Source organism: Chelonoidis abingdonii, chromosome 2 (assembly GCF_003597395.2).
Source record: "Chelonoidis abingdonii isolate Lonesome George chromosome 2, CheloAbing_2.0, whole genome shotgun sequence".
Taxonomy (NCBI): Eukaryota; Metazoa; Chordata; order Testudines; family Testudinidae; genus Chelonoidis; species Chelonoidis abingdonii.
Genome location: NC_133770.1, coordinates 124485987 through 124502506, shown reverse-complemented (window position 1 = coordinate 124502506; position 16520 = coordinate 124485987). Strand labels below are relative to the sequence as shown.

At 39.9% G+C, this 16520-nt stretch overlaps 1 protein-coding gene across 1 annotated transcript in view; it reads left to right on the top strand.

Annotated features, from left to right (window-relative positions):
* Positions 1 to 16520, top strand: part of GABBR2 (gamma-aminobutyric acid type B receptor subunit 2) — a 926530-nt gene that overhangs the window by 615481 nt on the left and 294529 nt on the right. Inside the window, exons 9-11 of the mRNA XM_075062656.1 lie at positions 647 to 727; positions 4006 to 4156; positions 4650 to 4782. Of these exons, the coding sequence (XP_074918757.1) occupies positions 647 to 727; positions 4006 to 4156; positions 4650 to 4782 (365 nt within the window). The remainder of the gene's footprint in view (positions 1 to 646; positions 728 to 4005; positions 4157 to 4649; positions 4783 to 16520) is intronic.

Sequence of the window (16520 nt, the reverse complement as noted above, 5' to 3'; positions counted from 1 at the left end):
TATATATACCTGCCCCTGGAAATTTCCACTACATGCATCCGACGAAGTGGGTATTCACCCACGAAAGCTCATGCTCCAAAACATCTGTTAGTCTATAAGGTGCCACAGGATTCTTTGCTGCTTAATAAGATTCAGATGTCAGATTCCCAGTTGCTCTTTTAACTAAGCAGCTCTTCAAAGGTCTGAATCTGTCATCCTTACTCCCTCTGAGAAATGCTTCATTCAGCAAGCAATCCTATTTGTTTAAATTGAGCAGAAGGGTACTATTCAGCATGAGTAAAGGTGGTAATTTGACCCCAAACCAGTATTTAAAGTTACCAATTTTGGATTAGAAAAGATGTTCATTCTAAAGTAGAGTAGTTTGCTATTTATGCAAATTAGTATTGAATGATGACTTAATAGATACATTGTCCAATATAACTTTGTATTTTTCTGAAAGTTCAAAAATGTTTCTTTTTATACTGATAAATATCAAATCTGCCACTCTGCTTTAATAATTCATACTCCTTATGCGTATTTCTTTTCTTTGAGCCATTTTCTGTGGTATCTTGAGTATAAATATAGCAACAACAAGAAAGGGAAACAGTTACATTATTGAGAAGATGTGAACTGACATAAACAATCCTACTTGTTTGTTTCTCTGCAGATAGAAAGGAAGTGAAGGTGGGAGAGTATAATGCTGTAGCTGATACACTGGAAATAATCAACAACACCATCAGGTTCCAAGGTAGGACAGGAAATGGAAAAGATGCACAGCAGTTATATGGTTTGCTGTATAGTTCAGACTTCATGCTTTATACAGACACATTTTATTATTCTGTTACTGAAAAAGAAGGTTATAAAATCATATGCTGAGGGGATTAGGGCCAGTGGCTCATGCTTGATATTTTATTGTGTCATGCAGGCTCTTAAAAGCTACAAAAGCAGAGTTCTGAAAAGAAAGTAGCAACATTTTGAATGATTATATTTGTTAGTATTTCTCATTTCAACATCTTGTGCTAATCATAAATGATCTGTAAAAATGGATATTCTTCATTATATCAGTGGGTTTCAAAATATGTTTTCTCTTTCATGTTCACAAATCCAAAATGCTTTAATTTCATTCCTATGTCATCTCCACCAATCAGTCTCATTAACATGATGTGTGAGTATATAAAGAGAAGGTTACATTTCTCTTAGTCTTTGTAACTACATGAAGATGCCAGTTGTGATTTTATTGTCTTCAGTAAACTTACAGAAATGAATAAGGGGTCTCTTTTTTTCACAGATAATAGTTGTGTGCGTGTATAACTAGGTACAGATAAAGGGCCAGATCTCGGGCCCTGCTAACATTTCTTTATACTGGTCTGGCAGCACAAAGCAGCATTAAACTTGTTCTAAAGGATCCATGAAAGATTGCCCCAGCATGAGGGATTGCTTGGGTGATACAGAACTGTCACACCCTTCTTCGCCCAGCACCCCAGCAGAAGCTGTGTGCCCAAGGTGTCCTTATACCCATGCAATCCCTGGCTACTGGAATGGCCCTTTATGGCATTTGGAAAGCTGGTGTTACTTCCTGTCTCAGAAAATCAGGACTTTTGTGAAGAACATCACCCTTCGAGTAAATATATAACACCTAAATTAAAGTTCTGCAAAAGATTTGCAGTCTGAGGGGGGAGTTCTCAGGTGTGTTGCTCCAGCACAGCTAGTGTAAAATGGCTGCAAAGTAGTCATAAGGCTCCTCCAGGGCATATCCTCAGTATAGGGTCTCAGAGGTAGTGCAGAACAGGCATAGACCTTTGCAGCAGCTGCCCACACCGGTGTGTTTTGGGGTGAGTTAGCAAGAGCTAGACCATGAACTGATTATTACTGTGCCTCAGTTATTCTACCATGGTGCACCTGCCTACTGGAGCCGTTTCACATAGGTCACAAGTCAGGGTAGCCTTCAGGGCTGTTCTCACCTGAGTTGAGGTGGGATCCTGGAAGCCCTGGGAAAGGGGAGACACAGGTTCACCCCCTTCAGCTCCTGACCCAGGCTCATCACTGGTGCAAGGATGACCCTTCTGGGAGAGTGCTCCCAGGATCCATTCCCTGACAGGTTAGGCATATCATCACAGGATAGAAGACCAACCAACTGCTTCTATAAAAGCTCTTGCATAATATCTACACCACTTGATCAGCTCAATACTGATGGCCTATTGGGAAATGTATTCAAGCCAGATTCAGGGAGGAAAAAACATCAGAAGTGTTTTTTAAAATATTTTTCCAAGTTAATTTTCTTATGAAATCATAGAAAGATATCTGTATGCTTCATGGTTGTTTTTTAACTGTCTTGGAATGGTTTAGAGAGTAATGATCGTTTATCCTGTAAGAAATGATGGGAGGTGCCAACTTTGTTTTTTCTGTTGTTTTTTTTTCCAAACCTGTCACTCATTATGCCCTCCTTTTTTTAGTCAGCAGTTAGAAGTGTGGTTATGGTAGAACAGAGTGTTAATCCATCTCTAACCCTATTTATGAAATGAAAACAATCACATTTCACAAAAGTTGACAAACTCAGTTGTGGCAAAACAGGATTAAGAGTTTGCTGCACGCTGCATGGGGAGATTTCAACCACTGAGACTGTTTTAAAAGATGAAGGCCTATGGGAGGCCTTCATAATACACAAAGTAAGAAAGAAAAGACTATGATAAAAGGAAGGAAGTGAAGCAACATATCTATCTCCAGGGGCTGCATTAATCACTGAGCTTTAAAAATTCAGCCCAAATTGCTTTGAATTTTTGGGGCATTCCCCTTCTGTGGAATGCCAGTCATTCAGTAGCTGCAATGTCAGCCACATCACTGAGCCAGGCATCAATACTTGGTGGGGATTGACCTTTTTCATTTTTTCAGGAAGAAATTTTTAGTGACCAAAGATGCATGTTGGAACCATGCCACCTTGTTACCACTTCACATCCAGGTATCAGGAACATATCCAAGAATGAAACTTAGTATCACGATCCCCTCAAGGACAGAACAAGGGCAAACCTGAGGCTAAGAGTAGCGGAGGAATTAAGTCATGTCCAGGCCAGGGTTGATACCAAGGGTCAGAGTCCAAATTAGGTGTCAGGGTTTGAGTCAAGAGGCAAAGTCAAGTCAGCCTTTGACACTGTCCTATATGGAATTGACATGGATACCTTTTCCATTGTGAAGAGACAATCAGGCACTGAACCCCTTCTGTGTGGCTTAAGTAATATGGAGGGCCTTTCACAATCCCTCTGCACACAGGTGAATATCAGCTGAAGTGGAAATATAGAGAACTGTTACACTGTCTCAAAATTACTCTTTTTCTTAAGCCAGGTAGCCCCCATTGGAACTGGCTGGGGTTAGATGTAATGACTTTGACTGACAACCCAATCGTATGTTCTAAAACATGGATTTGAATTTGTTTGCGGTAGAGCTAACACACACAAGGCCATATTCTTCCCCATATATATGGTATCATAAGGGAGCTGTAATGGCTTGCTGCTGTTTTTCCTTTTTGGTCAATCCTTGCTTGATGACAAAATATTGGGCCAAATTTTGAAGTACTCACTTGGTTTTAACTTGGGCAAATTGCTAGTGATTTCAGTGAATAAGGACTTACTGGAACCCTAATAAGGAGTTTAGGGTTTGACTAGCTGTAAATAAAAGTAGACTAGGAAAGAGAATATTTTTAGTGTGTGAATACTTGTCATCTCGAATTCAGAAAAGCATTTAAGCATGTGTGTTGCAGTGCTTATTTGTTTTCCTGAATAAGGAAATTAAGCACGTGCTTAAAGCTTTCCTCAATTGGGACTTTCTCCTTCCAACAGGGTGATGGTATATCATTTCAGAAGTCCAAACATTTCTTGACTATCTGTTATATCTCCGTTGAAGTAAATAGCTTTACCTCAGGGATGAATATGGCCCACTGTCTTTAGATCTTCTGGGGGTAATGGAAGGGATATATTTTTTCACAAGAATTCAATCTCTATGTGAGCTTTAGCTTTTTTCTTCTTGAAATTTTAGGATTGGAGCCTCCAAAGGACAAAACGATTATACAAGAACAGCTGCGTAAGATCTCCTTGCCTCTCTACAGTATTCTTTCAGCACTCACTATCCTAGGAATGATCATGGCCAGCGCTTTTTTGTTCTTTAACATCAAAAACAGAAATCAGAAGTAAGAAATGTACATTATCTTTTTAATTTTTCCTTTTTTTTCATATTTAAGTACCACATTTGTAGACACTAAAATTATATGAAGAGAACATCACATTGGGAAGACAATATTTAAAAAATGTTATTTGCTTTAATTGAAGTTACTATATAACAGCTTTGTGCTGAAAGATATTAACTATCCATTAGACCAAATCCTTTTATTCTGTTTGAAAAATTAATCTTTCCCACTGTATATTATTAGCATAAACCCTAGTTAATTAACCAATGTGTAAAGTAGGGGGTAGCTGTAGCAGAGAAGATCAAAACCCTTAACAATTAATATGTTTATCCAACCTTTTTTGGAAAGCACAAATTAATTTGCATATTTCTAGTTGAATTCCACAAGTAAGGTCAGCCATCTGTTTAATTAATTTTATATGAAACTGTTCATTATGGTTTGAGTCATCTAACTGTTGTCTTTTTCTATTTAATGCACTGTCTGCGTCTGTCTGTAGGCTAATAAAGATGTCCAGTCCCTACATGAACAACCTTATTATCCTTGGGGGGATGCTTTCCTATGCATCTATTTTTCTTTTTGGCCTTGATGGATCCTTTGTCTCTGAAAAGACATTTGAGACACTTTGCACAGTAAGTAACTTCAAATTCTCTAACTTAAGAAGCTCTTGCAAACAGTTTTATGTTTTGTGCAAAAGGGATAATTTTTAGCACATTATATGTATGTTCTCGTGAATTAGTCTGTACATTTTTACATTGATGCTTTTTATTTCTTTTGCCAGGATTTTCAGAAATCTGGGTCTAAATTTTGAGCAGTCCAGAGCACCTGCATCTGCCATTGAAGCCAGTGGAACTCGCAGGTGCTCAGAACTTCTCAGGGTTTGGTCCATGGTTCCAGTCTGAAGTGTAACTGCATTTCTAAATTTTGAAATTCTATATTTGTTAGTTATTGAAAGCTGCCTGTGTAGAGCAGCACCTAATCAGAACTGTGGTCTAGTATGATTTTCTGAGCATACATGTTTTCTTTGTCAATTAAACATTACTATACGTTTCCTGATGGTAGCTTACTACAAAACTTTCTTCCAGTCCTCTCAACCTTAAAGAAGTTCATTTTATGCAAGTATTCTAGAACTGTTTTCAACCTACGTTGTAAACTATCGAAGGCACCAATCCTGCAAATACTGTCCCGCATGTTTAACTTTGCAGAACTGATAGTCCGTTGATTTCAGTGGAAAGATGATTTCTAAGATATCTAGTCTACTGTAGAGTAGGACCAGGATTTTAAACTGAGGACATGTCTTTATGCAGAGTTTCACAAGTTAACTAAGGCGTGATTTTAAATTGATCTAGTTAAACCAGTGCAAAAGGCCATGTGGACACTCATGTTGGTTTACTTATAGTCAGGAAGGAACTGGTTTTAGATGAGCCAAAGTAAGCCACTCTGAAACCAAAATAAAATCATCCACACAGGGGTTTGTATCCAATTAACTAATCTAATTTAATTAAACTGATGCAAGTTCATGTATAGACAAAGCTTGAGTCTATAATTAAACAGGGAACCAATGGAGGTCATTGGTTAGTATGCCAAGAAGGAGGTCTACCACATGCTGCATCAATGGAGTTTCCAAGCAAGTTACTTTGTTGGCCCCAGATAGAATGAGTTGCACAATGTAAGAACATATGTACACTTATGGCAACTATGATTACAGGGCGACATTTTGATTGTAGCTTGTCATGACCTATATTGTAGAGATATTATTTTAACAACTGACTATAAACCTTTATTTAAAATACAAAGAACAAAACTGAGGTACTTTCTTTTGCAACTGGTATATTGCTTTGATGGTATTTTATATTGGTCAGATATCTTTAAGACAGTCAATATCAGTCTTCTTTAGAACATGGGAGGGCAGATGCTCTTTCCAGCTTTCCTGTAGAAACAGAGGCACCCCAGCAAAAATCAGAAAACATCCTTTCTTCAGGAATAAAATGTACTCTTCAAATCAGATAGGGCAGGAGATAAGAGGAACATCCTTACAAGAAAAGATAAAGGAAATTCTTTCCAAAAATAATGCAAATGATACTTAAATTACACAAAATCATTGTCCTTGAACAAACCCATAAGATTGTACTCAGCCTAGTGCCTGAGAATATTACATATAATGTTTGAATTAAAATGCTTCCAGATAAATCTATAGAAGAAATGAAATATTATGTGATTTTATTTTTCATTGTTCTTTGGTTAGCGAACATTTGCAGAGTATTAGGAAGCTAATATTCACAGAAGGGCTTATCAGCTCTTAGAAGTTTCTGGATAACAAGTCCTGCCCCAAAGTGCATTGATCATCTATTGAGTTTGTTCTGATGATGTAATACTGGCAACTTAATATCCTTAAACCAGGAGCTCTGTTAAGCGAGGTGGAATCAGTCTCTTTAGCTTAAAATTTCAAGACAAAAACCTATGTTAAAATGGAGTTATGGATAAGAGTATGTAACCTTAATTTAAGATGAAAAGTTAAAAAGTATGACAGTGGTCATGTAATTATCCCCAAACCAAGCATTATAAACCCATAAAATTCAGAGTTAAGGTTACATTAAAAATAAATGCGAACATGAGCCAGCAAACAGAGCTGTAAACAGGAGAGTTTCAGTGGGAGTTCTGTTGGAAGAGGAGGTTTTTGTATTTTGTGTATTGTATTTTGTAGTTATGTGTGTGAAGGCTGATAGGGGCAGTGTGCTGGGAGAAAAGCTGAGCCCTGAATAGGGAGTGGGGCTTCTCTGCTTAGGGGTCCTATAAAGGTAGCCAGCCAGTCAGGCAGTGGCATAGACAGCTGCAGCGGCATAGGAGCCAGCAAACAGAGCTGTAAACAGGGGAGTTTCAGTGGTAGTTTACAGGGGGAGTTTGTGGGGAACACTAAGAGACCTAGGCAGAGGAACTGGCAGACTAGTGAAGGGAGTGAATGGTGTTCTGCTGGTGTTCTGGTGCCTGTTGGGTTTGTTTTGCTGTACGTGGTGGTGGTGGTTTGCTTTGGTTTGTGTTTCCTGGACTAAAAGGTTTTAGGTGGGAAGGCTATGGCCGATACAGAGGCAGCAGTGAAAGACACAGTGAGGACGACTGGATGTGGAAGCTGCGGCATGTACATGATCCTGGACGGGGTACCTGAAAAGAGATTCATCTGCATGAAGTGCCACCTGATAGAGCTGATGGAAGAAAAGATCCGAGGACTGGAGATGCAGGTGGAAACTCTGGTTGAGTTTAGAAGGGGGTTCAAGTGGATAATGGAGCAAAGACATTAGGAGGCTGAAGGGAAAAACTCAGACTTGCAGATGGAAGCAGGACCAAAGAATTCTGAGGGGAGACTGCTGGGTGAGGAAAGTGGACGGTGGAAGCATGTGACTAAGAGAACCAGGCAGAAGAAAAGACGGGACAGTGAAGGAGAAATAGAGTTCAGGAACAGGTTTGTAGAGTTGAAAAATGTGAAGAAGGGGCACAGCAGGTGGCTGCTGAAGTGAGAGGCAAGGAAAAGAAGAGAAGAGACAGCTTTAGTCCCTATAGGAAGAGGAGAGAGTAAATGAGATACACCAAATATGAGCCCCAGGAGGATACAGATGGTTGTGGAGAGACTGAAAGGTGGACATAGAATTTCGCAGACTTGCAGCCGCAGAGAGACAAGGGTAGACTAGAGAATTGACCGTCATCCAGGAAAGGAGGGCTATGTGATCTGAAGGACTTCTTAACTGAGAAGAATAGACAGGCACTGTAACCTAGAGCTGAATCTGGAGACAGCAGAAGGGTGGAGCTGTCTGCCGGTGCTAAGATATGGAATTGGGACCTGAGCCTGAAAAGGATCGCTTAGCAGGAAGCAGGAGAAGGAAATGCCGCGTGATGGTTGTCCTTCCATGTGGAAAGAATGATACGGCTAGATTCTGCACTGGAACATATCAAGGGAGACTATGCCAGGGCTGGGAAAGTGACCACTTAAGGAAATGAGTCTCAGACTGATCTTCAGTGGGATTCTGCTGTTCCTAGAGAGGCCAACAAAGTTGTGGGACAAGATTATGGATGGATCAACAGATGGCTCAGGCATGGTCTATAGGAGGCGGGCATGTACGTCACTGGACATTCAGGACAAAAGGACTGTTCTCATCAGGATGAACTTCACCTGAAAGTAAAGAGGGGAAATAGACTTCTAGGATGGAGCTGCACAACTGATTAAGAGAGCTTTTAAACTAGGATTGGGGAGATGGTAGGAGATGTCCAGGTAATCTCCACACTAGAGATTTAACATTGAGAGGAAGAAAAAGCAGAGAGTTACAGAAAGGACTATAGCTGTGGGTAGGAGAATGCGACATCAAGCGAGGAAGAAGGTAGTTTTGTAGATACCAGTCTCAATAGGTGATACTGTGTAGATGTTTTTGGCCTAATCAGGTAAAGAATGTCAGTGATGCCAACATGGCAAAATTAAGATGTGTATGTACATCTAAATGCGAGAGCCTAGTAACCAAAAATGCAGGACACTAAGAGCTACGGGGCAGGAGAGTGAAAACTAGATATTAAGGGATAACCAAAACCATGGGAATAGTTTTCCATGATTGTATGTGAAGGCTTGATACTAGTTTAAGGAAAGACAGAAATAGAAGGTACATACGGTGGTGGCAGTAGCATTGTATATCAATCGACTGAGATAGACTTGTAAAGATAATAAGTGATGGGAATGGATAAGACAGACGCTCTGCGCAAAATCACACTGGGGGATAGAAGCTACTAAACCCTCCCCTGAGAGACGTCTTGGGTTGCTTACGATTGCCGGGATCCGATTTGGATTAAGATAGAGACCTCTTTCATGGTTTTATTAATGAAGTAAACACTAATGGGAATGTTGTGGATCATGGGAGACTTAATTTCCCCAGATATAGAGCTGTAGGACAAGTGCTGAGTAACAATAATAGGGCCAGATTTCTCTAAGATGCAATAGCTAATGGATTTCTTTCCACCAGTATGCTGGAACCATGCAAGAGGGATGCCATTTTTAGATTTGGTTTGGTAGAGTAGTGAGAGGGACCTCATAGAAGAATGGTTGTAGGGGACACATCGTTGGTTTGAGCGCCATCATGGGAGCTAATTCAGTTCAAAGTGATGGAAGGATAACAAAAAATAGATCTGGAGACTAGGGTTTGTTTACTTTCAAAAGGCGCTAACTTTAACAGAATTAAGGAAATTAGTCTACGGAAAGTGGATTGGACGGAAGAACTTGTGGATCTAAATGGCGAGGAGGCTGGAATTACTTTCCAGTCGAAGTTGCAGAAACTATCAGAAGCCTTGCATCCCAAGAAAGGGGAAAAAATTCATTAGGCAGGAGTTGTAACCGAAAGCTGATGAGGCACAGCGATCTCCAGAGATTGATTATAAAAAAGCAGCAAAGCTCCTACAAGGAGATGGAGATGGGAGGGATCAGTAAGAAAGCTAGACTAAGAAGTCGGAACATGTGCAGGAATAAAGTGAGAAAAGCACCACAAAGCCATGCAGAGTTGGACCTTGGCAAAGGGATTAAAAACAATAGTAACAAGGTTCTGATAGTTCGATAAATAAGAAGGAAACAAAAGAAAAGAAGAAGTGGACACCGCTTAAAACCAATGGGATGGAGTGGAAGTTAAGGATATCTAGCCATGCCCAATATCTAACGAAATATTTTGCCTCAGTCTTAATGAGAGCTTAGGGATAGAGGTATGGTAGGATACAAATGGAATGAGGATAATGGAAGTAGGATATTACCACATCTGAGTGTAGAAAGCCAAACTCAAAACGCCTTTAATGGGACAAATCGGAGGGCACCAGATAATGTTGCATCCAGATATGCTAAAGGAACTGGCACTATAAATTTCAGCCCATTAAGCAAGAATTTTTAATGAACAGTAAACCAGGGATGTACCTGTACAACTGGAGAATGCTAACATATTCCCTATTTTTTAAGAGAAGGCGGGGGAAAGAGACTAGATCTAACTATAGGCGTTTAGTTTGACATCCTGTATATACAAGGGCTTTAAAAAAATTTGAAAGAGAAAGCTAATTAACAACATTGAGGGCACTGGTACTGGGCAAAATACAACTATGGTTTTACAAAAAGCTAGATCATGCTATTAACCAACCTGAATCCTCTCTCATTGAGAATTGGTAACAGATTTTTAGACAAAGGAAATGCCGTGGATCTAATTTACCCGCTCGATTCAAGTAAGGCAATTAATACACTTCCACATGGGGAATATTAGTCAAATTCGGGCGAAAAAGGGGATCAATATGAAAAACTGAAAGGTGGATAAGGAACTGGTTAAAGGGGAGACTTAACAATAGTCATAGCTGAAAGCGTAACCTGTTAGGCTGAAGGAGTAACTAGGGAGTTCCTCCAAGGGATCGAGTTTTGGACCCAGTGTTGTTGATCTTTTTATCACTGACACCTTGGCCAACACAAAGTGGCGAATGTGCTAATAAGTTTGTGGATGACAGGCAAAGCTGGGGAGGTATGCTCAACACAGAGAAGAAGACCTGGGATATCATACAGGAAGATCTGGATGACCTTCGTTAAGGTGACCAGGAGCATAGACCAGTAATAGTTAATAGGATGAAATTTAACAGTGAACAAGTGCAAGGTCATAGCATTTAGCGGATTACATAACACAGAATTGGTTATAAATTATATAATTGGAGATATATGATTCTCCTAACAACTAGAAGGGATCTGAAACGTCATATTGAGTCAGCCCCCTGCCCTTCATAACAGGACCAACTACTGATTTTTGCCACCAGAATCCCACTAAGTGGCCCCTGAAGGATGAACCATAACCCTGGTTTATAGCCAGGCCAATGCTCAAACCACTGAGCTAGTCCCTTCCCCTGCATCTGTTGGGGATGCATCAATTGGAAGTGAAACAGAGGAGGGAAAGGACTTTGAAAGTCTTGGTTGATCACAGGATGACGATGAGCGCCAATGTGATATGGCCATATAAAAAAGTATGCGGTTTTAGAGAGGCATCAGGCCGAGGATTTCCAGTTAAAATTAAGGAGGTGTTAGTACCGCTATAGAAGGCAACTGGTGAGACCTCATCTGGAATTTGATTAGTGGGTGTGTGTGCAGTTGCTGGGTCTCCTGGTAAGAAGGATGAATTCAACTGGGAACAGGTAGCAGAAAAGGGCTATAGTATGATCCGAGGGATGGAAAATCGTCTTATGAAGACAGACTGAAAGAGCTTGGCTTGTTTAGCCCCGCTAACCAACAGGAAGAGCTGAGAGGAGACATGATTGCTCTTAATAAATATACTCAGAGGGATAAATATCAGGGAAGGAAGAATTAATTAAGCTTATAGCCAATGTGGACACAAGAACAATGATATAAACTGGGAAACTAGAAATTAGGCTTAAAATTAAGAGGCGGCAAGGGGGGCCTAAGATTTTCTAAGTCATAATAGGAGGAGTGAAGTTCTGGAACAAGACTTTCCCAGAGCGGAGGTATGGGGGCAAAAGTATATCTGGCTCAAGAACTTAGCTTGAATAAGTTTATGGGAGGGATGGTATGATGGGATCACCTAATTTTCAATTAATTGATCTTTGATTATTAGCAGGTAAATATGCCCAATGGTCTGTGATGGGATGTTAGATGGGATGGGATCGGAGTTACTACAGATAATTCTTTCCTGGGTGCTGGCTGGTGAGTCTTGCCCACATGCTCAGGGTTTAACTGATGGCCATATTTGGGGTCGGGAAGAAATTTTCCTCCGGGGAAGATTGGCAGAGGCCCTGGAGGTTTTTTGCCTTCCTCTGCAGCGTGGGGCATGGGTCACTTGCTGGAGGATTCTTTGCACTTTGAGGTCTTTAAACCACAATTTGGAGACTTCAGTAACCCAGACATAGGTTAAGGGTTTATTACAGGAGGGATTGGGTGAGACTCTGTGGCCTGCATTGTGCAGGAGGTCAGACTAGATGACCCTAATGGTCCCTTTGACCTTAAGTCTGTGAGTCTATAAGTTAAAAAATGCACAGTTAAAGCATCCAGACAGCTATTGCTAGTTGGAAATACACGGAGACTGAAACTGAAATACTTCACTAATCAAGTAATGTCAAAACATCCTATCCTTTTTGGAACAAAATAGGTTGATTTTTTGCGTTTGAAACAACTTTACAATTTGTTTTTTTTATTTTATATTGTATATTCCAAAGCAAAATAAAAATCAATAGTGAAACATTTCAATGTTGTCGAAACACAGTCTTTCAGTAGATCACCAAAAAAAAGTCGTCATTTTCCTTTGCAGAGAACTTCATAGTATTCAGATTTTTTTTCAATTCAAAATGAAGCCAAAATCTCAAACTTTTTTTGCAAAATGAAATTTCCATCCTTTGTCCAGCCCTACAGACAAACTTTATTCTGGCCAGTAGTGACAGTGACACCATATAATAATCATCTGATTATAATTAAGGCATATTAGTGTCCATGGTCCCAGATTAGATTAAACTGTTTTAAGATACTTTCAATTTTTTTTCATATTTTTCTCCTTGTGGTATTACTGACCTGTGAAGTTAAAACTATGGTCTTAATTTATAGGCTTGATGCAGGAATCATTGAGTAAAAATTCCATGCCCTGTGTTGTGCAGGAGGTCAGACTGGATCATCATAATCTAGCCTTAAAATCAGTGAAGATGAATTAATGAATACTACATTTGTTAAAGAGCATAGTTATTAATTAATTTAATTGTAAACTAATAAATGGATTTATTTGTAATATCTCAGAAAATAGATTCTGTACTTACAAAGTGTTGTAAATTTTTTCACACAAAACAGAGGTTGAATCCTTGTGTTCTTTGCAAAACAGAACTGAGTTTTAACGATGGAGTCACAACTATCATGTGCACAATAGATTTGCCACCAGTGCCTCAATGCTAAAATATTTCAGTTGTTTAATATCCTTGTGTAATTGCTCTAATTTCTGTTTTTCAAATTCACTGCCCTAATTTACACTGTTTAAACACAGCAAGAAATTAGTTGCAATTTACTGCACTAGTGACTCATTAGCAGCTTTAATTTTTTAATTTTCAAAGCTATTTACTGTATCTGTTATACACTATCTTAACTAAAGACATTTTTCATTTATAAAACAAAATGACAAGCAAAACTGATGTATTACATATGGAAAAAAGATCTGTAGAGACTACTGAAAAAAATATTTAAATAGCTTAACTACCTTATTTCACTGAATAATAAAAGAAGGAAAAAAAATCTTAAAGCCAGGCCATAAATAAAAGGAGTTCTTCTCCTTCCCTCAATTGAAGCTATGTATGTTGGATATAGTCCACATTTACCCCTGCCTGGGGTTTGGCTTTATTGCTTTCTTACATATTCACAATATATAAAGATCAGCTTACCATTTCTCCTATTTCATGACTGTTTCTAAGGGTTTCCAAAACCACAGAGAAGCATTGGAATTGCCCTACTGGATCAGCCAGGTGGTCCATTGTCACACACTGCCTGGCCCTTTAACGGAGTCAGACTCATCCTGGCCTGTGATCTAGCATTCAACCCCCAGGTAATTCTGATTTGATGACTCAATTACAATTAGTTCTCCCAGCTGGGAAATGATCCAGGAGAACAACACAGAGAGGAAAGAGAACTTAGTGAGAGAGGAAACCCCAGAGAGCGAAACAAGGCAAGTTTCCACTCTCTGGGAAAGGAGAGATGAAGGCAGGCTGGAGAAAATCGCAGGGATTAGGTTAGGCTCCTGTGGGATGCCCTGAGACCTACTCTCCTCCTCAGGTTTCAAACCTGGAGCTCCAGCCCAAGTGGGAACATCACCATGGCTATTTTTTAGCACCAGAGCATAAGCCTTGCAGACCCAACTGTATATGTTGCAGAAGCCACCAGAACCCTGGCAGAGCAGCAGAGTCTATCTGTAGCTAGGACTCACATGTTATATGCCAGGAGTGGCCAACCGGAGCCTGAGAAGGAGCCAGAATTTACTAATGTACATTGCCAAAGAGCCATAGTAATATGTTAGCAGCCCCCCATCAGCTCCTCATCCCTGCTCCCAACGCCTCCCACCTACCAGCAGCCCCGCCGATCAGTGCCTCCCCTCCCTCCCCACACCTCCCAATCAGCTGTTTTGTGGCGTGCGAAAGGCTCTGGGAGGGGGAGGGGGAAGGAGTGAGGGCACAACAGGCTCAAGGGAGGGGGCGGGAAGGGGTGGAGTGTGGGCAGGGCCTGTCAGAGAGCCAGGGGTTGAGCAGCGAGCACCCCCCAGCACATTAGAAAGTTGGCACTTGTAGCTCCAGCCACGAAGTCGGTGCCTATACAAGGAGCTGCATATTAACTTCTGAAGAGACGCATATGGCTCCAGAGTCACAGGTTGGCCACCCCTGTTATATGCAGTCAGTAAACATTTTTTGCACCCCACTGTGTCCATGTGGTTCCTTCATAGAATCATAGAATATCAGGATTGGAAGGGACCTCAGGAGGTCATCTAGTCCAACCCCTGCTCAAAGCAGGACCAGTCCCCAGGCAAATTCATATTATGTTTGTGTAAAGAACAGAAGATACAACATAATGTGTAAATTTTTACACTTTCTATGGAAATGCCACAATACCATGAAAAAAAGTGGGATACGATATATGAATAAATTACTTGAGAAAGAAATAAAAGAACATAGACATTTAAAGCTTTTGAAGCTTTCGTGGAGCCATAATATGTGACTTGGGGATAATGCAATAGAAGGTGCTGACATTTTTGGAAAACTACATAAAAACTAATATACAAACTAATTCTGTAGCATTCTTCTAAAAAAGCAATATCATTGCATTATAATGCAGAGATGTGAGTAAAAATTAACTTGTACAGAGCCTAACCACTAGTTCTTTTCTTGAGGCAGAAGGGAAAGTGGTGTATGCTGGCATATGCAAGCATACAGCAGAAGTTTTTGAACTTCTTGCATTGGTGATGAGTCCTTGCCAGTTAGGGATGGTCCTTGTGTGCTTCTAAAGCTGCTCACAAAGTTCAGGTGATATGCCTGCCTAGTGCAAATTATTTCTGTTTAGGGCAGTGTTTCTCTGTAGTACAGATTTTATTGCTTTCAGAGCAATCCTGTCCTTGATGTTTTTTGGTGAATTCTTCTACCTGCTCATAACTTACATCTTCTGTTTACAGATATGTGGCAAATGTAGAATCCTGTAACTGTTTTTGAAGGGGGCTGGTTGTGACGTGGTATGACATCATACCAAATAAAGTTTGGTTAGCACTGAATGTTTTCAGGCAATTTTAAGATACGTTACAATACCATTTTTATTCTGCAATGTGCTTGTCCCAGGAGGATATGGTATATTGCATTTGCTATGTTGAAATTGAAAACTGAACATTAACAATAGCCCCAGTTCAGCAAAGCACTTAAAGTGTGTGATCAACTACTTTGCTGAGTAGGGATGAAGTTATACATGAGTTTACAATGAGTATATGATCAAGTGCTTTCATGAATTAGGGCCAGTGTTCCTAAACTCAGTTACTGCTTCCATCTTGCTATTTCCTCTTTTCTATGCAAATTAATTAAGTATATTCAATATATACTATACTGTACTGTACTCAATTTCTGTGTACTTACAATAGGTGGCAAACTGCATTCCACAATATCAATTACAGCATGATTTAATGTCCTATCTAGAATAGAACGGGCCAAATGTCCTGCAATAAAATTCCAATATGCGTGGACTGAAAATTGGCTGAAGACGAGTAAACAAAGGGAAATAATAAATAACACTGAGTACTGAATTGGGAGGAAGTGTTCTGGGCAGTACTGCATAGATTAGTGTTAGACTTTGTTTTATTCATAACATCTTTATTAATAATGATCTGGAAAATAGCAAAACACTACTTCAATTAAATGCTCAGATACAATCAACTAGGAAGTGTTCCAGAGGATAAGGAGAAATACTGCAAAGAGGCTATCTTTTTATTTTTAATCTTACAGTCACCATGGTATCTGATCACAAGAGAAGCTGGAAATATGGATTGAAATAAAATGTGATGCAAACTGAAAAAATGCAAGCCAGTGGAAAAATAATTGAGAAAACAGCTATCCAATGGTCAAGAGAGTATTGGAAAGCAGAAATGCCATGAAAGTGTGTGGCACCTAGATACTAAACTGATGTGCACGTTTTTCATAGCTTTCCTACTCAGATTTGAACCTTAGCGTTCATAAACTGAGAAGCTAGCATGAACCCTCTAAGCTTAATTACCAGCTTAGATATGATATCGCTGCCACCAGCCTAGTGATTTCCAGGACTTGGCTCCCTCTCTGGTCTCCCAAAACCTTCTCTGGGGGACCCCAAGACTCAGAAGCCCTG